This window comes from Balaenoptera acutorostrata, chromosome 1 (genome assembly GCF_949987535.1).
Source record: "Balaenoptera acutorostrata chromosome 1, mBalAcu1.1, whole genome shotgun sequence".
In the NCBI taxonomy this organism is placed as follows: domain Eukaryota; kingdom Metazoa; phylum Chordata; class Mammalia; order Artiodactyla; family Balaenopteridae; genus Balaenoptera; species Balaenoptera acutorostrata.
Window position 1 is genome coordinate 86,696,194 of NC_080064.1, and position 25,055 is coordinate 86,721,248.

Consider the following 25,055-nt stretch of genomic DNA (forward strand, 5'->3'; position numbering starts at 1 on the left):
GGAACCCAAATCAGAAATGAAGAAGTAAAGTTGTCACTATTTTCAGATGACATGACACGATACATAGAGAATCCTAAAGATGCTACCAGAAAACTACTAGAGCTAATCAATGAATTTGGTAAAGTAGCAGGATACAAAATTAATGCACAGAAATCTCTTGCATTCCTATACACAAACGATGAAAAATCTGAAAGAGAAATTAAGGAAACACTCCCATTTACCATTGCAACAAAAAGAATAAAATACCTAGGAATAAACCTACCTAAGGAGACAAAAGACCTATATGCAGTAAATTATAAGACACTGATGAAAGAAATTAAAGATGATACAAACAGATAGAGAGATATACCATGTTCTTGCATTGGAAGAATCAACTTTTTGAAAATGACTATACTACCCAAAGCAATCTACAGATTCAATGCAATCCCTATTAAACTACCACTGGCATTTTTCACAGAACTAGAACAAAAAATTTCACCATTTGTAAGGAGAACTGGGATTAAGATATAACAATAGCTAACACATGTTAAGCATTTATTTTATGCCAGGCACTATTTTACGCATTTTATCTGTACCAAATCATTTAATTGTGTCTATGATCCTTTGAGGCAGTTATATTATTTTCCAGACTTAAAGTTAAGAAGACTGGGCTTCCCTGGCGGCGCAGTGGTTGAGAATCTGCCTGCCAATGCAGGGGACACGGGTTCGAGCCCTGGTCTGGGAAGATCCCACATGCCGTGGAGCGACTCGGCCCGTGAGCCACAATTGCTGAGCCTGCGCGTCTGGAGCCTGTGCTCCGCAACGGGAGAGGCTGTGACAGTGAGAGGCCCGCGCACCGCGATGAAGAGTGGCCCCCGCTTGCCGCAACTAGAGAAAGCCCTCGCACAGCAACGAAGACCCAACACAACCATAAATTAATTAATTAATTAATTAATTAATTAATTAAAAAAAAAAAAAAAAAAAAAGAAGACTGAAACAAGGAGTTATTGAGTAACTCATTCAATAAAAAAACTAAGTTTAAACCCAGGCACTACAGTTCTGGAATCTTCAATCATAATCATTTGGAATACATGATTCTTTGGAACTATGCATAGGCATATGACTCCTGCTATCTCATTTCAGTCAGATGAGATCCTCCATAGAACAGTTTTTATGCAGGAAGCCTATGGTGAAAGAGAAACCACCTGGAAAAAAAAAATCTACTGTTTTCTCAATATAACATACTACCTGTGGATTGTAGGTTGTTTGCACAGAAGGCCATAAGAACTCCTTCCATCCTTGTATGCACGACCCATTGTAAGTGACTTTGCCATTCCTCTCCTTAAAATTTAAGGGGAATCTATGACCCTGCCCTTGCATTTGGATTATCCTGCGACGATTGCTTTGACCAAAATAATGGGGTGAGAATAACACTGTGTGACTTCTAAGCCTTGGCTTCAAGAAGGCTTGAAGCTTGTACATTCATTCTCTTGGAACAAACCTACCTTGTGAACAACTGGGCTAACCTCTTTGAGGATGAGATACCATGTGAAGAGAGATAGAGGATGGGATATCATGTGAAGAGGGATAAATGTGTAGATTAAAAAAATCCAATTTTCCCAATTGAGACCTGAGACATGTGAGAAGCCCAGCCCAGGCCAACCAGCCTCTAAGCAGCCTCCTAACTGATTCCAATTCATGTAAAAACAGCTGAAAACATGTGTAGCAGAACTTCTGGTTGATCCTAGATCAAAATGCCATCCCACGGAATCATAAGCAAATAAATGTGGGGTTGTTTCTTACGTAGCAATAGGGAATTGACACACTTTAAACACAAAAATCCATTAGAAAATTGGTCATCCTGGTTATTCCTCCTGACTGGTCAATTTCATAATCTGCTTGTTGACAGTGATTGTTTAAATTAGGTCTTTCTTGATATTTTGTTTTATTACCCTCTATCTTTCAATACTTTCTCAAGTCCTTTGGGCTTTACTCTCATTTCCAATATGACTGGCTTATACTATATAATTTCTCTGTCTCTTTCTATATGTGTCGGTATGTGTGTGTGTGTGTATAAAATATTATATACATTACATATATATACACACATATATAAAATATTGTATGATTTTATGGAGTACTAGTCACTTCAACTTTTCTCTTTAAATCCCAAAATCATTTAGTTCAAATTATTGTGCGATGACAGCTTTATATGTGTGTATATGTAGAAAGGAATGGAGAAAGACTATTTAAATAGCTATTTAATACAGCTATTTAATATTCACTGTCCACAATCACTTTCTGAACTATCTCCCCCAAAGCACATAGGTATCCTTTTGTATGTATTCATTTCTTTCATACTTTTATTACAAAATAACCTAAATTATGGTTCTTTCTCTTGTTATCCTGGATTCTTTCCTAGAACAGAAACCCTACTGAAAGTGTAAACTGTCAAATTTTCGTCCATTATGAAAATCTCTCAATACTGACAATTAGCTTCTAGTTGTTTAAATCACCAAGTGCTACCTTCTGTCCCCACAGCCAGCCTAAAAAATGCCCCACAATGTTAAGTCGAAGGTACAAAACCTTGCAAGAAGTAATCTTAATGTGGGATTGGCTGGTGTTCAAATTTTCTTATGAAGGACGCACATAAGGACATAGAGTCTGCTTATGTCATTTATATGAGTCTGAAACTGTGCTCAGTTTTATAGGAGATGAAAAGTGGGAATCAATGTCAGTACCAACAATTAATATTTATAAGGATTACAGACTGATGGATAATTATCAACTTTTCACATGTGTCATTTCTTTTCATCATCATATCAACCCTGCATTTGGGACCTGGGAAGGGTGTGACTTGTCCAGGGTTGCAGATCCAGTTTAAAGACAGGAAGAACCAGAAACCTATATTTATTATGAATTCTTATTAGATTCCTACTAAGTATGCCCTGGATCTTAATTTTGTTTTACATATGTTATATCTACATAATTAGAAAGAAGGACATACCTCTGTATGTTCTTTGATGTTAAGGATGCTAGGCAATATTAATATTTGACATCTTAGCAAGGAGTTCTAAGAAAACTCTTAAATCTAGAAGGCTTATATTTTCATATGTTTGCCTACATATTTCAGTTTAATTGAGGAAGCAATTTTTAGTCTTTAATTAATTGGAACTGTAATTATTCAGCCTGGAGAAGTCAATTTAATGAAGATTTTCAGCTACATAAGGAGCTCTCAAGATGATCATGCCTATTTCCACTTAAAGCTGATTTATAAGTAAAAAAGATGAGGAAAATATTCCTGACAGTGAAGGTTAGCAAATTTTAGAAAACACAAAGGTTATAGAAATTCTTTCATGACTGTTATTAAATCTTCATATTTCTTATTCTAGTTATAATTTTGTCTGCACATAAGTTACTTAAAAATAATGTTTCTTTTGCAGTTTTGAATGATTTTGTGGCTGCATATAGTAATGTATTTAAATCTGATCACAATGCAATTAACCATGTATTACTATTTGGTAATTAAAAGATGGTATTTAATTTTTTTGACACTTCAGGGGAGTCAAAATTTTGAAAATAAGCAAAAAGTACAAAGAAAAATTTGGGGGGACTGTCTAGTTGCCAGACAAGTATTCCTGTGTTTAATTTAAATGATAGTTAAGATTTCATAAATAATTCTAAGTTAAATATAAGAAGGGGGAGTTGGGAGGTACCAAACAGTAATGATGAAAAGCCCCTTATTTTTAGGCCATGAATGCTCCCAGAGAACAGAGAAAATGAGAGACAGGGGAGAAGTCGAGATACTATAATAGGCAGAGATCTGCGTTCCTGAAAAGAGCAGAATCAATGCCATGATCTTGTGTTCCTATTACTAAAGCCTCTTAAATGATTTTCCCACCTCTACTCTTCCCTCTATACAGCTGACAAAGAGATTCCTTTAAAATGGAAATCTGTAGGCGGCCACATGCGCCTACCAAGGATCAAGGTCTCAGCAATGGGAGGTCATCATTCCTTCCCAATATCAGAAACTTAGGGGATGTGGGGCAGGAGGCCACCGGAATGGAGCCCACCTGATAGTAGCCGGCGCTGTCTGCTCTTACAGCCCTCCCTCTCCTGACCGAGGCCACTGCCCTCGGTCTCCTCTTTGTGCCGCTTAACCGAGGACAGCTCCCTCCAAAAACCACCCGCTCCTGTGCACTCAGAAACCACTGTCCATACCACCATCACCTGCCCCGTGCCTCCTGTGACCAAGTGACCTCTGTGGACAAAAGAGTCTGAGGCAGAAGAACCAGGAGTGTTAAGAATGCTGAGATCTGTAAGATGCTTTGTGAACACAGGAGGCGGTTCACTGTGGCTTCATAACAGCAGTTGATACTGGTGATGCGGAGGTTTCAACTTTTCCTCAATATAAGAAGAAAGATTTAAATAAAGCACCGAACTTTGGAAAAGTCTGCTACACTCACACATTTTTGGGCGAAGTTTGGGAAGAGCAATGAAAAGTGGCTGTATCCACAGCTGGTTACTATGGAACTGGGAGCTGAAACAGCTGGAGAAATGACAGGGTCATGAGAGACCTTCAAGATGGCGGAAGAGAAAGATGTAGAGATCACCTTCCTCCCCACAAATACATCAGAAATACATCTACATGTGGAACAACTCCTACAGAACACCTACTGAATGCTGGCAGAAGACCTCAGACTTCTCAAAAGGCAAGAACCTCCCCACGTACCTGGGTAGGGCAAAAGAAAAAAGAAAAAACAGAGACAAAAGAATAGGGATGGGACCTGCACCTCTGGGAGGGAGCTGTGAAGGAGGAAAAGTTTCCACACACTAGGAAGGCCCTTCACTGGCGGAGACGGGGAGTGGGTGGGTGGGGGAAGCTTCGGAGCCACGGAGGAGAGCGCAGCCACAGGGGTGCGGAGGGCAAAGCGGAGAGATTCCCGCACAGAGGATCAGTGCCGACCAGCACTCACCAGCCGGAGAGGCTTGTCTGCTCACCCGCCGGGGCGGGCAGGGGCTGGGAGCTGAGGCTCAGGCTTCGATCGGATCGCAGGGAGAGGACTGGGGTTGGCTGCGTGAACACATCCTGAAGGGGCCTAGTGAGCCACAGCTAGCCGGGAGGGAGTCCAGGAAAAGGTCTGGAGCTGCCGAAGAGGCAAGAGACCATTGTTTCGGGGTGAGCGAGGAGAGGGTATTCAGAGCACCGCCTAAACAACCTCCAGACTCGGGCGCAAGCCATGGCTATCAGCGTGGACACCAGAGACGGGCAGGAGACGCTAAGGCTGCTGCTGCAGCCACCAACAAGCCTATGTGCAAGCACAGGTCACTCTACACACCTCCCCTCCCGGGAGCCTGTGCAGCCCGCCACTGCCAGGGTCCCGTGATCCAGGGACAACTTCCCTGGGAGAACGCACGGCGTGCATCAGGCTGGTGCAACATCATGCTGGCCTCATCCATACCCCTCCCTCTCCCTGGCCTGAGTGAGCCAGAGCACCCGAATCAGCTGCTCCTTTAACCCCGTCCTGTCTGGGAGAAGAACAGACGTCCTCAGGCGACCTGCACGCAGAGGCAGGGACAAATCCAAAGCTGAACCCCAGGAGCTGTGTGAACAAAGAAGAGAAAGGGAAATTTCTCCCAGCAGCCTCAGGAGCAGCAGATTAAATGTTCACAGTCAACTTGATGTACCCTGCATCTGTGGAATACCTGAATAGACAAGGAATCATCCCAAATTGAGGTGGTGGACTTTGGGAGCAATGATATATATATTTTTTTCCTTTTTCTATTTTTATTAGTGTGTATGTGTATGCTTCTTTCTGTGATTTTGTCTCTGTAGCTTTGCTTTTACCATTTGTCCTAGGGTTCTGTCTGTTTTTTTTTTGTTGTTTGTTTGTTTTTTTAGTATAGTTTTAAGTGCTTGTCATCATTGCTGGATTTGTTTTTTGGTTTGGCTGTTCTCTTCTTTCTTTCTTCTTTTTTTCCTTTTTTTATTAATTTTTAATTTTCTTTTATTTTTAATAATTATTTTTTATTTTAATAACTTTCTTTCCTTTTCCTTCCTTCCTTCCTTTCTCTCTCTCCCTCTCTCTTTCTCTCTCTCTCTTTCTTTCTTTCTTTCTTTCCTTCTTTCTTTCTTTCTTTCTCTGCCTTTTCTTATGACCCATGTGGTTGACAGGGTCTTGGTGCTCCAGCCAGGTGTCAGTCCTGTGCCTCTGAGGTGGGAGAGCCGAGTACAAGACACTGGTCCACCAGAGACCTCCTGGCTCCAAGTAATGTCAAGCGGAAAAAGCTCTCCCAGAGATCTCCAACTCAACTCTAAGACCCAGCTCCAGTCAACGACCAGCAAGCTACAATGCTGGACACCCTATGCCAAACAACTAGCAAGACAGGAACACAACCACACCCATTAGCAGAGAGGCTGCCTAAAATCATAATAAAGTCACAGGCACCCCAAAACACACCCTCAGATGCGGACCTGCCCACCAGAAAGACAGATCCAGCCTCATCCACCAGAACACAGGCTCAAGTCCCCTCCACCAGGAAGCCTACACAACCCACTGAACTAACAATAGCCACTGGGGGCAGACACCAAAAATAAGGGGAACTATGAACCTGCATCCTGCGAAAAGGAGACCCCAAACACAGTAAATTAAGTAAAATGAGAAGACAGAGAAACACACAGCAGATGAAGGAGCAAGGTAAAAACCCACCAGACCAAACAAATGAAGAGGAAATAGTCAGTATACCTGAAAAAGAATTCAGAGTAATGATAGTAAAGATGATGCAAAATCTTGGAAATAGAATGGAGAAAATACAAGAAACGTTTAACAAGGACCTAGAAGAAATAAAGAGCAAACAAACAACGTTGAACAACACAATAAATGAAATTTAAAATTCTCTAGAAGGAATCAATAGCAGAATAACTGAGGCAGAATAACAGATAAGTGACCTGGAAGATAAAAGAGTGGAAATAACTACTGCAGAGCAGAATAAAGAAAAAAGAATGAAAAGAATTGAGGATGCTCTCAGAGACCTCTGGGACAACATTAAATGCACCAACATTCGAATTATAGGGGTCCCAGAAGAAGAAGAGAAAAAGAAAGGGACTGAAAAGTATTTGAAGAGATAATAGTTGAAAACTTCCCTAATATGGGAAAGGAAATAGTTAATCAAGTCCAGGAAGCACAGAATCCCATACAGGATAAATCCAAGGAGAAACCTCCCAAGACACATATTAATCAAACTATCAAAAATTAAATACAAAGAAAAAATACTAAAAGCAGCAAGGAAAAAACAACAAATAACATACAAGGGAATCACCGAAAGGTTAACAGCTGATCTTTCAGCAGAAACTCTGCAAGCCAGAAGGGAGTGACAGGACCTATTTAAAGTGATGAAAGGGAAAATCCTACAACCAAGATTACTCTACCCAGCAAGGATCTCATTCAGATATGAAGGAGAAATTAAAACCTTTACAGACAAGCAAAAGCTAAGAGGATTCAGCACCATCAAATCAGCTTTATAACAAATGCTAAAGGAACTTCTCTAGGCAGGAAACAAGAGGAGGATAAGTCCTAAAATAACAAACCCAAAACAAGTAAGAAAATGGGAATTTTCTTGGAACACACATATTGATGATTACCTTAAATGTAAATGGATTAAATGCTCCAAACAAAAGACATAGACTGGCTGAATAGGTACAAAAACAAGACCCATATATATGGTGTCTCCAAGTAGAGACCCACTTCAGACCTAGGGACACATACAGACTGAAAGTGAGGGGAAGAAAAAAGATATTCCATGCAAATGGAAATCAAAAGAAAGCTGGAGTAGCAATTCTCATATCAGACAAAATAGACTTTAAACTAAAGACTATTATAAGAGACAAAGAAGGACATTACATAATGATCAAGGGATCAATCGAAGAAGAAGATATAACAATTCTAAATATGTATGCACCCAACATATGAGCACCTCAACACATAAGGCAAATGCTAACAGCCATATACGGGGAAATCAAAAGTAACACAATCATAGTAGGGGACTTTAACACCCCACTTTCACCAATGGACAGATCATCCAAAATGAAAATAAATAAGGAAACACAAGCTTTAAATGCTACATTAAACAAGATGGACTTAATTAATATTTATAGGACATTCCATCCAAAAACAACAGAATACACTTTCTTCTCAAGTGCTCATGGAACATTCTCTAGGATAGATCATATCTTGGGTCACAAATCAAGCCTTGGTAAATTTAAGAAAATTGAAGTCGTATCAAGTATCTTTTCTGACCAAAACGTTATGAGACTAGATATCAACTACAGGAAAAAACCTGTAAAAAATACAAACACATGGAGGCTAAACAATACACTACTTAATAACTCAGAGATCACTGAAGAAATCAAAGAGGAGATAAAAAAATACCTAGAAACAAATGACAATGAAAACAGGACACCCCAAAACCTATGGGATGCAGCAAAAGCATTTTTAAGAGGGAACTTTATAGCAATAGAGTCCTAACTCAAGAAACAAGAAACAACTCAAATAAACAACTTAATCTTACACCTAAAGCAATTAGAGAAAGAAGAACAGAAAAACCCCAAAGTTAGCAGAAGGAAAGAAATCATCAAGATCAGATCAGAAATAAATGAAAAAGAAATGAAGGAAATGATAGCAAAGATAAATAAAACTAAAAGCTGGTTCTTTGAGAAGGTAAATAAAATTGATAACCCAATAGCCAGACTCATCAAGAAAAAAAGAAGACCCAAATTAACAGAATTAGAAATGTAAAAGGAGAAATAACAACTGACACTGCAGAAATACAAAGGATCATGAGAGATTACTACAAGCAACTATATGCCAATAAAATGGACAACCTGGAAGAAATGGACAAATTCTTAGAAAAGCACAAACTTCCAAGACTGAACCAGGAAGAAATAGAAACTATAAACAAACAAATCACTAGCACTGAAATTGAGACTGGGATTAAAAATATTCCACCAAAAAGCCCAGGACCAGATGGCTTCACAGGTGAATTCTATCAAACATTTAGAGAAGAGCTAACACCTATCCTTCTTAAACTCTTCCAAAATACAGCAGAGGGAGGAACACTCCCAAACTCATTCTACGAGGCCACCATCACCCTGATACCAAAACCAGAAAAAGATGTCACAAAGAAAGAAAACTACAGGCCAATATCACTGATGAACATAGATGCAAAAATCCTCAACAAAATACTAGCAAACAGAATCCAACAGCACATTAAAAGGATCATACACCATGATCAAATGGGGTTTATCCCAGGAATGCAAGGATTCTTCAATATATGCATATCAATCAATGTGATGCACCATAGTAACAAATTGAAGGATAAAAACCATCTGATCATCTCAATAGATGCAGAAAAAGCTTTTGACAAAATTCAATACTCATTTATGATAAAACTCTCCAGAAAGTAGGCATAGAGGGAACTTACCTCAACATAATAAAGGCCATATATGACAAACCCAGGGCCAACATCATTCTCAAAGGGGAAAAACTGAAACCACTTCTACTAAGATCAGGAACAAGACAAGGTTGCCCACTCCCACTACTATTATTCAACATAGTTTTGGAAGTTGTAGCCAGAGCAATCAGAGAAGAATAAGAAATAAAGGGAATCCAAATCACCAAAGAAGAAGTAAAACTCACTGTTTGCAGATGACATGATAGTCTACATGGAGAATCCTAAAAATGCTACCAGGAAACTACTAGAGCTAATCAATGAATTTGGTAAAGTAGCAGGATACAAAATTAATGCACAGAAACCTCTTGCATTCCTATACACTAATGATGAAAAATCTGAAAGAGAAATTAAGGAAACTCTCCCATTTACCATTGCAACAAAAAGAATAAAATACCTAGGAGGAAACCTACCTAAGGAGACAAAAGACCTGTATGCAGAAAATTATAAGACACTGATGAAAGAAATTAAAGATGATACACACAGATGGAGAGATATATCATGTTCTTGGGTTGGAAGGATCAACATTGTGAAAATGACTATATTATCCAAAGCAATCTATAGATTCAGTGCAATCCCTATCGAACTACCAATGGCATTTTTCACAGAACTAGAACAAAAAATTTCACACTTTGTATGGAAATAAAAAAGACCCCAAATAGCCAAAGCAATCTTGAGAAAGAAAAATGGGAGCTGGAGGAATCAGGCTCCCAGACTTCAGTCTATACTACAAAGCTACAGTAATCAAGACAGTATGGTACTGGCACAAAAACAGAAATATAGATCAATGGAACAGGACAGAAAGCCCAGGGATAAACCCATGCACATATGGTCACCTTATTTTTGATAAAGGAGGCAAGAATATACAATGGAGAAAAGACAGCCTCTTTAATAAGTGGTGCCGGGAAAACTGGACAGCTACATGTAAAAGAATGAAATTAGAACACTCCCTAACATCATACACAAAAATAAACTCAAAATGGAGTAAAGACTTAAATGTAAGGCCAGACACTATAAAACTCTGAGATGAAAACATAGGAAGAACACTCTATGACATAAATCACAGCAAGATCCTTTTTGACCCACTTCCTAGAGAAATAGAAATAAAAACAAAAATAAACAAATGGGACCTAATGAAACTTAAAAGCTTTTGCACAGCAAAGGAAACCATAAATAAGACGAAAGGACAACCCTCAGAATGGGAGAAAATATTTGCAAATGAAGAAACTGACAAAGGATTAATGTCCAAAATTTATAAGCAGTTCATGCAGCTCAATATCAAAAAAAACAAACAACCCAATCCAAAAATGAGCAGAAGACCTAAACAGACATTTCTCCAAGAAGATATACAGATTGCCAACAAACACATGAAAGAAAGCTCAACATCACTAATCACTAGAGAAATGCAAATCAAAACTACAATGAGGTATCACCTCACACCAGTCAGAATGGCCATCATCAAAAAATCTACAAACAATACATTCTGGAGATGGTGTGGAGAAAAGAGGACCCTCTTGCACTGTTGATGGGAATGTAAATTGATACAGCCACTATGGAGAACAGTATGGAAGTTCCTTATAAAACTAAAGATAGAACTACCATATGACCCAGAAATCCCACTACTGGGCATATACCCTGAGAAAACCATAATTCAAAAAGAATCATGTACCACAATGTTCACTGAAGCTCTATTTACAATAGCCAGGACATGCAAGCAACCTAAGTGCCCATCGACAGATAATGGATAAAGAAGATGTGGCACATATATACAATGGAATGTTACTCAGCCATAGAAAGAAACAAAATTGAGTTATTTGCAGTGAGGTAGATGGACTTAGAGTCTGTCATACAGAGTGAAGTAAGTCAGAAAGAGAAAAACAAATACCGTATGCTAACACCTATATATGGAATTGAAAAAAAGAAAAAAAATGGTTATGAAGAACCTAGGGGCAGGACAGGAATAAAGAAACAGACATAGAGAATGGACTTTAGGACACAGGGAGGGGGAAGGTTAAGCTGGGACAAAGTGAGAGAGTGGCATGGACATATATACACTACCAAATGTAAAATAGATAGCTAGTGGGAAGCAGCCGCATAGCACAGGGAGATCAGCTCGGTGCTTTGTGACCACCTAGAGGGGTGGGATAGGGAGGGTGGAGGGAGATGCAAGAGGGAGAGGATATGGGGATATATGTATATGTATAGCTGATTCACTTTGTTGTAAAGCAGGAACTAACACACCATTGTACAGCAATTCTATTCCAGTAAAGATGTTTAAAAAAAAAATGGAGACCTGATTCTTTCACTCCCCATCCAGATATCTCCCCTCTCTGGCCACTAGTCTCCTTTCTTTGCTCTCTCCCCGCTCAGCTTACATGATCCCTCCCGTGTCTCCCACGCAGGGTAGGTCCCCTTGGAATGCAGCCTCATAGTCCTTTACAATTCATTATATCACTTTTAACATTGTTTCACGATGCGGTAAGTGTTGTATTTAATATTTGTCTCCCATCAGCCTAGGATCTCCTTAAGAGCAGGGATTATGTGTGTCCTCTTCACGTTTATATTTCCAGAACCTGCCCAATGCCTGATATGAAGCAGGTTCCCCAGTACCCTGTTAAATGAATGAGTAAATTTGCAGTGAATAATATTTTCTTTACTAATCTCTTCATTTATTCAATCATTCAATAAAACATTTAAAAAGGATTTAGTTTATGTTCAGTCCTAAAGCTACCATGGGCAAAAGGGATGCATAAACCTTGCTCCAATTTACTTTCTAATTCATTAAGGATAACATATAATAAGTTCCATAATACTAAAAAAAATTCTTTCATAGTGGTTACTTTTCTTATGATAGTGATTACATGTATAAAAATCTTGTTGATCTGAAGAGCATGTCCCTCATAGTAACAACACTCAACTTTGCAGAAGTGCCTTTTAGGGGTGCGTTAAACAAGCAGATACATCTCACAAACCACACAATAAGGAATTAGTAGTCCTGATGGCATAATTCTGCTACTGTTCCAAGTTTATTGTCACATTGTTTTTCATTGGGTTTAACCCACTATGACTATTATCAGGTTACTAGTAACTGGAAAGAATTTTGAATTTTATTTTCTGAAATAATTACCTAGTATATGTGAAATACAAGGTAACTACATTTATAGAAAAGGTATAATTTTTACCTAAGCAACAGTGAATAATTCCAGGTGTGTACACACACACACTCACATACACAACACACAAGCACATTAGAACTCCAACAGCAGTGCTTAAAATAGTACCACTCCCTTCATTGCATTTTATTATTTATCATATAACATGTCACCTAACTAAAAATTGTTCAATCATAAAATGATAGATTATTCAAACGTCTAGCTATAATAGTTGCAGTGAAATCCTTAACTCAGAGTATTTGATGAGTGTTAAAGACCTCAAGACTTCAAACCTTGTTTCTGTTTGGGGACTGTTCTTTCAAGTATCTACAATTTATTCATCTTTATACATAAAACATGTGCAATTTTAATAGTTGTATATGATGCAGAATTTGAACATTTAAGGGATGTTGTTACACCACATTAAGTTTAACCCTCATTTACGTCTTGGATGATAGATGCAAGAATTCCAACTGAGGCGATTTTATGAACCAGTTAAATGATTTGTATTCAGAACAGCATTAAAAGTCCCCATGACAAAGTGTACTTGAACAAAAATACCCTGCTTGTGACACATCCTTTACAAGTAATGCGTTTTCATTTTTCACATGTTGCATCTCATTTATTTTACTCAGGCACACATACTTAAATCTGCAAGATACTGCAAGCTTCCAATACCTTTGAAATAATAAATCACTTCTTGCAGATGTTTTCACCCGCTGCAAGGCTGCCGTTCATTAATCAAACATTATCAGTTTCTATCATTGCCCAGTGTTAAACAGAAAAGGCACTTCATTTTGAGTTCTGACTTTCATTCACTGGTTAGTCTCTGACCCCACAGTACTCACTGCTTGCACTTTAGAAATGTGAAACCTCCTACAGTGTAATAGATTTTACAGCAAAAATCCTAAATGGTATTATATTTTTTGGATTCTGTATTGCTTTATCCTGAGCTAAATCACACTACGTATCTAAAATGGCAAATAAATGCAGTCATAATATCCATTCAGAATTATACCCACAAAAATAATAAATTTATAATGTATGCTGTGTTTCTATGAATATACCTAACATCAAATTTCTAGAACACAGGTGCAGGGATATACTTTTTTAAAAATTTGCTTAAGCTATTTAAATCATTTCAGAAGACAATGAAGGGCAATTTGTCTACCCACAGTAATTTTTAAGCCTACAAAAAGAAACAGGAACAAAGAGACAACTGTAAAATCTTTCTGAATTTTTTTCTCTCTAGGGAAACACATTATGGAAAATGGACCGACTTGTAATACAAGATATTATGGATGATCTTATGGATCATGAGTCACTGGAGACACCCCATAACATCCTTACGACCTAAAGAACAGACAACTGATGTAAACTGCATTTCTTTACTGCCTTAAAATTAGCCCAATAATACAGATACTACAAAAAAGAATTTCTGTATCACTTTCATTTTCTTTTCAAAAACACAGTCTCATGTTATTCATTCTCTTTGACTAACAAGTCTTGAACAATAAGAACTCAAAGCCAACTCAAAGACCAAAATTGATTTGACAATAAATTAATGAACTGGCGACTGCCATGCAATTAAATTTATTTATTTATTTATGACTGTGTTGGGTCTTCATTGCTGCGCACGGGCTTTCTCTAGTTGTGGTGAGCGGGGGCTACTCTTTGTTGTGGAGCACGGGCTCTAGGCACGCCAGCTTCAGTAGTTGTGGCGCACGGGCTTAGTTGCTCCACAGCATGTGGGATCTTCCTGGACCAGGGCTCGAACCTGTGTCCCCTGCATTGGCAGGCGGATTCTTAACCACTGTGCCACCAGGGAAGTCCCCACCCAATTAAGCATAAAGGAAATGTTTTATAAATATTTCATTTCACCAGTATGAATCAATATCATTAGTGATTATTCATAAACTTTCTCTCATTAAGGTATGGTGCTAAAAGCCATACATATTGATACGGTCCCCTTTCCAGTACATTTATAATAACAATTATGTGAATTTTTGCAAGATCCTTTTTCAGATCAAGATCTGAGGGATTCAAAGTCAGTAAGAAAAGCGACGTGAAAAGCATGTTACCATGATTTCACTCAGGTATCAACTAACCTTACAGAATATTAATTTGAGGGCAGAGGGGAGAGTAACAGTACCACGGCAATTTTTTTGGTATGGTGATGCTCTTAAGCCTGGAGGCCTAAAGCATGGAGACTCCGATGTCATCAATCCAGAAATCCAGATGCCTCCCACCGCCTTGGGAATAAATCCAAACTCCATAAACTTCTTAACCTCAGATATGACCCATAACAATTTATTCATGCCCTGCTGTCATGCCCTATCCCTGTCATATACTTTCTAACCCTTCAGCATGAATCTTAGGAATACATCATACAATACTTGCCACAGTTTTCAAATTTCACTCCGTTCTTTCAAGTTCCTGTGTTGTGGTGGACACGATCTTCTCTGCCAGCAATGGAGTTACCTCACCTTCTCTGTCTAAAAAACTCCCACCCTACCATTAGCACAGTGATTTTAAAAAAAAAAAATTATGAGAGTCTCCAGGAAGTATGTCTAAATAATCATGGAATTGTTAGTGACTAGTAGAGTGCCTAGACCAATAATAATTGTTAAAAATATGACAAATAATTGAATAAAATAATGGACATGGGTAAAAGTTGTCTTTAGCAGTCAAAATTTGAATTTCTTATTTATGCCTTGATATGTTCTTGTCCTTACATTTTCATAAAATCAATCCCTCCTCCCTTTTCTTTCTCTATCCATTCTATCTTCTCGTTTTAGTTTCCCACAAGGGAAGGATCTGAAACACTTTTGTATTAGGTTTAAAATAAGTGATAGTGTTAAAATTTTATTCTTGCATACACAAATGCATTTAACTAAAGATAAGCATATGATGTTGTCCTTATGCTAAATAACAAGGCTTTAGCTGTGAAATTGTAGGTTTGGGCTTAAAAGTGTTTGAGGAGAGAAATCAGAATCAGATCTCTATTTAAGTCTGAACTTAATGTCGAGCAGTGATCAATACTGTGCATGTGCTATCTGTATGTACAATAACTTATCAAGGTGTCATCTGTAGTTTATAACCCCCATCTTATCTCAACTAACCCAACAATCTCAAAAATTAATGGGATAAGTAGAGATGCCATTCACAAATTTGTGTAAGGCCAAATAGGTTACAGATATGTACCTATAATATATATTCTCCTGCTTTCATAATGTATTTGAGATAGTATAATATTTGAGATAATCTAATAATTGGATAATTACAATGACTGAACACTCACATTAACTCTGAGTTTCCTGGCAATGGAGTAAAAATGAGATGATTATAAACTACATAGATATCAATATCTAATGAAAGAAGGTTTACCAATTCATCAGGAGAGACTATTTTTTTTCAAGGAATTTTGTTATACCAATCAATATATAAAATTTACTGACCAATATAACAATGTTCAATAGTAACTGTACCAAAGGAATAAGATTTCTTTACTTGGCTTTTTAAAATTTGAAGAAGTCTTGGGAATTGTAATAAAATAACTATATATATATATTTCCATATAATTTTCAAGATTATGTGAGATATCTTATTGTAACCTTTATATAACCTTTGTAAGGCTATAACCTTTATATAGCCTTTGTAAGGCTATAACCTCATATCCTTATAACCTTTCTGTACAGAATCACTAATATGTATTATCTGATCTGAGCAGCAAATACATACCTTTAGAAAAAACAATTCGATGACTATATTATCCTATCTATCAGAAATATCTTTTATAAAAATAAAATATTAAATAGCAAACAATAATAAAAATAGCTTGAAAAATAATCAATCAAAATCAAATATGGGCTACCATAAAAGGGATATTTTCTATCTATTGTGTTCTACTTGAATATACACAAATATGATTAAACACTTGCATTTCCCAAGAAAAAAATCTTGACAATTAATTTTGCAATGAGGCATTTTGAAAATAAAATCCTATGTGATCCCACAATGAAGTGTCATGGATTTGATTTTTAAAATTACTACACCACTTTGTTACAAACTAATATGTATCCCTTTTTCCTTACAGGCTAAAAACATGGTCTCACTGAAGCTCAGCTCCACTACTCTGTTAAGCCTCAAACAGAGCGAGACACATTTGTGACTGCTGTTTCAGCGCTCAGAAGATGCTTTTTGTGAGTTTCTTTCCATGTTGCCTGCTGAAACACATCTAGCCATCCCAGCTCCAAAGTGAGAGTGGTAATCTCTCATGGAGTGTCACAGTTTAATTTTGTTTTTGTTTAAACACATTGATTCCTAAAACTCAGCTAGGGCAAGGAAAATAAAACCTTTGGGATTCAATAATAAAAGTTAAAATATTTAAAAATAGCCTTCTTATAGAAGAAGCAATCAAATGAGTGTAACACACACATGAGTACACAAAGTGCTGGCATCTCCTCCCACTCAAGAAAACAAAACTTAAAAATTGTACACATTTGAGATAAATATGAATGGACTTGTGTTATCTTGTGTTGTGAGGCAATTAATAAAAATATTGACTTTTAAATATTTTTCTGAGTCATCTAGCTTTCACTGTTTGGGGGGAAATAAGGCTGAAAGGGGGGAATAGCACGCTTAGGAAACTCAAAATAAGGACACATTTTCCTCTTTAATTTTTAATGAAAAATAATTGCTAAAGAATATCATTATTTCTTCTGCAAGAATGAGGACTTAGAAGATTGAAGGAACTTTTCAAAAAAGCAACATCTCTTGAGCTCTGACGTTATTGTATTTCCATTTCTCTTATAAATCTAAAGTACCATTTTCCATTAGCTATTGATCTCTTTACAAGTCATAACAACACATCTTATATAACAAACAACCATGCCTAACTGTCATATTTTACCTACAAAGCAGTTGCTCTGAGAGCCCAGTGAGAGAAGGGATAAAAAGTTTCTCAACTTATAGAGAAATTCACTCACTCAAAATGTAGAAATTCACTTAATCCTCCTTTTTTTCACTAGAGTACCCTTCTGCCTCGTGTCCTCTAGTCTAGGCACTGGGTTTACTCTCCTGAACAAATGGGGTTCTTAAGCTCTTCCAAGTGGACAAGGGATCAAGAGATTTAGCTGCTTTTTAACAGACTTTTGACAAATCTCTTCCTTTACTCCTACACTCACAGCTGCCTGGTATTACTAATATTGAAAGTTTAAGTGGATTCCTTGTTGTCCAGTTCAGGACTCAGTTTTCTAGGGTCTGCTCAGTCCGATCTCATATAGCCATCTGATTTTCAGCTTCTAAAGTTTTATTGTTGTTTTCTCGCCTACTCTTTTTTCTTCTGGGTTTATGGCATTTGAAAAATTCTATTGCTTTTATTTTAGTGGCAATTCAGGGTAAGATAGAAGGATATGCTTGTATTCAGCCTGACATTTTCAAATAGAAGTCTCACTTTAATTATAAAAATAAGAACTTCTGTATCATATCTTACTTTGTGTTAATACTTGGAAATTTTTCTATTTTCTTTTCAATAACCTGAATAGAACTAGAAAATTTATTTGTAGGTGTGACTTTTCTCTCTTCGGTCTACATTCCAAGAATGAATTTGAACTTTTAAGTTCAACTGTAATTTCTTAAGCCCATTGCATAACTGTATTCTTTAGCACCTTCACTGTACAATTATCACACCAGTAAGCAAGACGTAAGGCAAAAAAAATCATCGAAAAGGATTGGTGTGACTGGGCCCTCATTAGCAGGCCTTACAGCATCCTTCGAGACTGCTTGGAAAGGAATGCAGAAGAGTTTGGCCTGGGCTTCCCCAATCCCTGGGCGGAACAGATCATCTTTGAGACTCACCAGATCCACTTTGCCAACTGCTCCCTGGGGCAGCCCCCCTTCTCAGACCCCCCAGAGGATGTGCTCTTGGCCATGATCATAGCCCCCATCTGCCTCATCCCCTTCCTCGTCACCCTTGTGGTGTGGAGGAGTAAAGACAGTGAAGCCCAGACCTAGGGTGGCGTGAGCTCTTCAGCCGCCATCTTACTCCTTTCTTCTGCAGGTCTCTCCCCTCCCTACTTCCTTGTCTCACTCCTACCCCAACTGCAGATCCTGTAGATATTTATTTACAAATACTGTAGATATTTATTTACAAAAACTTCTAGAAAGTATTAAAATTTGTATTTTTAAATTTCTAAATTCTAACATACACAGTCTTGCCCATGAGTTGGCTCACGCTTGTGACTCTTAAAGTTGTCAATATTTTATATAAGCCAATGTAATATAAAACCAAATTATTTTTTGACAGTGTTGGGGCTTCTGTCAATCAATGACATCACATCCTATTGCCATTACAGACTAAGCAACTGGTTTTATTTTTAATACATTGTATGTAAATGAAAAACCATCCATTTTCTTATAGTCACAGGTACATCTGATAAAAAATGGTTCCCTAACAAAGGAGCAACAGGTGTCCAGAAAATTCAGTTCACACTGCATTTTTCTTCTGCTAGTGGTATCAGAAAACTAATAAATTAACATCAATAATATATTCCAAATAGAAATATATTTATTATACAACTAATGGGGGATATTGAAGATGATTGTTTCCTCAACTCTTCTCAGAGACCATTCTCATTTAACTATAACAATTGGCTAATTAGAATTATTCCTGAAGAATTTTTAAAACAGATACAGCTTATGCTTTTGAATTTCATACAAATATTAAAAAATTTTTAAGGCCAACTAATGGTTCAAATATACCTATAGGACTACACCTAAAGAAATTAAAAGTTATTTAGTTGCTTATTTCTGTTCATAAAATTCTATTAGTTTTATTCTACAGACAGTACCTGCAGTTTGCATCAAATAAACCACAAGAACAACATCAAGAAAACATTTTGTTTAGTTATACCAGAATTCAATTTTTGTTGATGCCCTTTTAAGCATTTCAATTAGTTGTTATGTTTATGTTTAGTTTTATAAATTAATCTTCTCAAATATCTAAATACACATTTCCTAATAAGCTTTAATATTCCAAGTGATAAATATGAGAAAATGCTTTGAAACCAATTATAAGAATAATCTTACATAGTCTGAAAATGCTGATCAAAGTATATCATTTCAATAATGTCACTGCTGGGACAATAAAGCTTTATTTGGTGAAAATAATGATTTTCACTTTTAAGAGAATGTTAGATTTTTATCCTATGTACATAGAGATTAATACAACATTGAAAAGCCTAAGCTACAGTAATTTAAGAGTAAAAGACTGTATATATAATTCTAATAGCTACTTACTAAGTGGCCATTTGTTTTCCAATGTCCTCATTAAGGTTCCTAATTTTAAATCATAAGGAAAAAGACCTAAGACTTTAGACCTAAATATTAATTGCTTAACTCATCTTTTGCCCAAGTTCAAGCTCTAATCACCTCTTACCTACATTGTATAACAATTGCCCAGCTTACCTCCACATGTCCAGTCTTGTTACTCTCAAATGCATCCATACAGACTATGCTGCTTAAAACCTTTCAATCGTCTTTCACATTCAATAGAATAACAGCCCAAGGTCCTTAGCTTGCTAAGCTGGCCCTCCGTGATCTGCTTCTTGCCTAACTCTCCAACCCAAACACTCAACAATTAGAGATTCACACACTCCAACAACACTAAAGTACTCAGGATTTATTATGCTAGTTCACTGAAAACTTGCTCTCTTGAGGCTTCTGTCAGAAATAACTTCCTCCCTCCAACTTCTCTTTTCCTGCTACCTCTTAATCATTCTTTCAACTCAGTAAAGATGCCACTCCCTCTAGTAAGTATCCATGACTCCCCTCCCCCACCCTAAAAAACATTCTTACACTTAAATTCATCAGGGCCATGGATAATGTTGGGCATCCTCACTATGCCCACAAAACTGGGCAACTCTCAGTCACTACATACATTACCACGATGCTTTGAAATTATGTTACTCTACACCCCATGAGTCTTTAGTCTTCATGAAGCCAAGTACAATGTTTTCCCCGTTACTGAATGCTTAACAAGCAGTACCTACAATTTCTTTTGTTCGATACAATGTCTATCAAGATCCATCCATGTTGTTTCATGTATCCCTAATTCATTCTCTTTTGTTGCTGAGTAATATTTCATTGGTGAATATTCCAGAATTTGTTTAATCCATTCATCTATTAATGGACATTTGTGGGGTTTTTTTCCCCATTTTTGACTAATATGAATATTCATGTAGGAGTCTTTGTTGTGGACATGTTCTTTTTTCTCTTGGTTAAATATCTAGCTGTGGCATCACAGGGTAGGTATATGTTTAACTATATAAAAATTTACTAAACTGCTTTCCAAAGTACATTTTACACTCCAACCAGGAATGTATGAAAGTTCCAGTTGCTTTATACTCTTGCCGATCTTTGGTATTATTAGTCTTTTTACCTTAGTCATGCTAGTGGGTGTGAAGTGGTTTCCCTTTGTGGTTTTAATCTGCATTTCTCTAATGATTACTGATGTTTAGCATCTTTGTCATATACTTATTGGCTAGTCCTACATATTCATTTGTCTGTTCAAACCTTTTGCCTCATTTTTTTTTTTAAACTGGACTATTTATCTTATATGCCATAAAGAATTCCTACCATATTCAGGAAATATACAAATTTTCTCTATATATAGAGAGAGTATTTACCATTTCATTTGAAGAGCATTTTTTAATTTTAATGAAGTACAATTTTTTCTCAAATTTTAATGTTTCATTTTTTAATTTTCCTTTCTCACAAGTATTTTTTAACCTATCTAATGATCCCAAGGATTTTAAGGGAAATCCATAATTTCAATGAAAATTATACTAACAACCACTGAGCCCTTGGTACTAAGCACTGTGCTAAATTAACTTAATCATCAGAGTAACCCCCATGAGGCAAATTATTATTTCCATTTAAAAGATAAGGAAACCTAAACAATGAGAAGTTAAAAGAATTTACTCAAGGGCACACAGCTAATATGAGACAGAGTTGGGATTATATTCTGGTCTTTCTAACCTTGAATTCCCTGCTCCTAACTTTTACTGCTTTACTGCCTCTATAATTTCAGGCCCAGGTGGTAATTCACTGGAAATTTAAAAAATTTGGAATGTTTTTACTGCTAAAAGAGATCATGGGAATATCTGTAGGATGAATATAAAATTTTGATATAATTAGATACATCCAAATAGGCTGCTTGTAAATTGGCACTTTGGAGATTTGGGAGAAAGATTCCAATGATCTTTTTTATATTACATAATACAGTTTGTGCACCAGTATATGGGTGGTACCTGCTACATATATTGAACTATTGTTCTTTAACATATGGCTAAGTAAGTCTTTGGCAGAACTCACTTTTTTCTTTTGACTAAAGTTTTGGCCTAAAGGCTTAGCTCAAAATGAACTACCTCATTTTTCAAGTCAGCAAATAAGACTTCTTAACTTATTTTTTTCACTTATGCTCTATAGATGACTTAGATTATTTAAAAGTGAAATATATGCACAAAGTATAAGAACTCAAGTTTTTGAATGAATGCTCAATTAGGTCATTCTGTATTGAATTTTATATACATTTATTTTGCTCTCTTGTCTCTCTCCTCATTCACTTTCATTTCTTCCATTTCCATCTCCTCATATATGAGTATTGTACATTCATATAGTCATCATTCATATAGTACATTCATTTTAGTCATCCAGGTTACTGGAGCCTACAAAGCTCCAGTAACATAGCATAATATGCTTAAGGATGAATTTATCTTCAATTTTTAACTTACAAAATGCCCTACATTTTTCCTAATAGTAATATTCTCTAATGGCATGGTGGCAGATCTCATCACTGTACTCAAGCAAAACACAAGCTCTTGCTACGGACTAGTAATTTGCTAAAATACTACTGTTCCTGCATTTTTGAAAATAATATATTTGTCATAATAAGTTACTAATGGGGTTATTCAGTGACCTGATGGCATTAACTCCTTTTCAAAGCAATTAATTATTTATAGCTGAGTAAAACTTATAGCTAGACAAACTGGCTCAAACCAGCTTTGTGTGTTGGTTTTATTTTTACATGCTTGAAGGGATAACAATTTTGTAGATCTCTTAGAATTCCATTGAAAAAATAATAACTTATTTCATTGTAATACATTCAAGAGATATTACTTTTTTTAAATACAAATAAAAAATAAAACTAATGTTCAATAAAGGTATCATTCCCACTTGTTCCATCTGTTACAATAAAATGTTTTATTTTGTTCTTTTCTTCCTTCTACCCCATAAAAGTTAACTGGCTAAGATGTCCCATAAATGTAAAAGTAGTTAAGGAACATTTTAATGTTCTTTGTCTATATTTCTCTACTTTGCTGTGGAGTTTCCTTTCCCCACTTAACATTTTCTGTTGGGTGTGTTCCTGGAGATAAGGTTTTCTCTTCTCTCTCTCTCCCTCCCCCACTCCCCCACCTCCTCACTTGGCTCTCATGTTCTACCTTAGAATTTTTTCCATCATCACCAAACTCTCAATGAGGAAAAGTATCCTTACAACTTTCAAACACTAACACAGCTGCCTATGCTGTTCTTTTCTAGTCTCTTATTCTTCCCCACCTTCTCCTCTTTAAATATTTCAAACTTTTGTTTTCCATTTACTTCTTGCCTTGCCAGAAAATGTATTCAGATTTCTCTGTTAAAGCAATAACTACAACTTTCTCACCTCTCCTTTTCCCTTAAGCCATTTTACCACTCTTTACTTACTTTCCTGTGATTATTGTATGGGGTACTGTGGAATGGTAAGAAGACCACAAAGTTTGGATATATGCTTTAGTTCTTGAGATCCTTGGTGACCTTAGGCAAGCCACTTTTCCACCTAGACATAGTTTCTTCAGCATTAAATTTGATGTAACGAACACCTGCTCCCTGGGATTATAGTGCAGTTTACATGAGATCCAATGAGATCATATGTGCAAGGCCTCTAACACATAGTAGGCATTCAAAAATAACTTTAGCAAAGCACTTAGGCACTGATGGCTCAAGCCAAAGTTGACATTTACAATGTGACAGATGTGATTTATTTGCATTAGATAAGAAAAACTCTCAAAAACACCAAGTGTACTTTCTAGAGTTACTGGTTTTTCTTACTTTTCTAAAGTTTATCAAGTTACTGATAGAGCTTTTAAGGCTCTTTCAAAACACTCAACAAAGGCAATTACCACAACTTAGATTCAGGACCCTAAAAAAAAGCTGCATTTCAAAACAGTCTTCACAAAGTAATCATGAAACATTTGCTAGCCTGATTAATAGACATTTAAAATCTTCTGAATGACTTGGCTCAGGATTTTAGTTCATTTCCATTGTAACCATTTGAGGAGAGCTCACATCTGTGATCAACAAGCCTGTGCTGTGTCCTGCCACTCATCTACACTGGTTGGTGGAATGATCAGGAACATGGTAAAAATTCCCACAGGATCCCAGAATCCTTTCAGCATCCTGTTATAAATAAAAAGGAACTCTCCGCTAAAGCCAATTTGATAAGAAAAGTATACATCACTTTTCAGCTGAAAGGTAGGTGATTTTAATAGCAGGTTTAAGCATTTTTGGAAAATTAGTTATTTTTTAATAGAAATAAAACCAGTGTAATTTTAAAAATTGAATACAAATAATGATTGCCAGTGGTTAATATTATATATTGTTACCAGGATTCTAAAAAGTTACAATGTTGAGGGAAAAAGAATTTAGCACAACAACAATTAACAATGTTTAAAAAGATCTGTTTATTTGATTTAACATAAATTAGGTCTGTAGTAATAAGTATTAGGTAGAGTTTAATGCAACTCATTACTACAAATTCATTTTGTCAAGAGGGTAAACATAAATCCTGAGATCATAACTTGCCCAAGATTTTCCTCCCCACTCCTTTATTTCCTCTACCAATCAACCTACAGTGGTTTGTGGAGACCATATGTTCAGTTATTCTGCATTGTGAAAACTTAAAAGAATCTGTGAGGATTGATTTCACATTTCCATAATACATAATGTATATTTTCTTGCCAGACGTTAGGGGAATACAACATTGAACTCTAATGATGGCAAAAAGTTAATTTTAGAGATGTATCTATTTAATAGTTATGTAATTAAGAGAATTTCTAAATGTATTAAGCCATATACTAGTACTATACTTTGGTAAAAGAGAAAATACAGAAAGCCAGTAAGAATACTCTAGGGAAGAAGCAAACTTAAACAGGAACAAATTATGGCAAAATTGAATTTCTTTTGCAAAAGCATTTTATTGGTTATTGAAAAAAGGATGGTAAACTCACATCTCACTTTATATGATAAACATGTCTTTAGGGAAAAAATAATCAATAAATTTTATAAACTCTATCTTATGTTAATTCTTGTTAAGGAAAT

The 25,055-nt window shown here is 36.4% G+C and overlaps 2 protein-coding genes across 3 annotated transcripts in view; one reads left to right on the top strand and one right to left on the bottom strand.

Moving 5' to 3' along the window:
• DPYD (dihydropyrimidine dehydrogenase) overlaps nucleotides 1-25,055 on the bottom strand; it is an 808,008-nt gene that overhangs the window by 507,468 nt on the left and 275,485 nt on the right. The window lies entirely within an intron of this gene.
• LOC130709027 (receptor activity-modifying protein 2-like) lies at nucleotides 11,960-18,745 on the top strand. The gene is made up of 3 exons (XM_057554438.1): nucleotides 11,960-11,964; nucleotides 12,320-12,426; nucleotides 18,337-18,745. Exons 1-3 carry the CDS (start codon nucleotides 11,960-11,962, stop codon nucleotides 18,651-18,653), a joined length of 429 nt encoding a protein of 142 aa, XP_057410421.1. The 3' UTR covers nucleotides 18,654-18,745.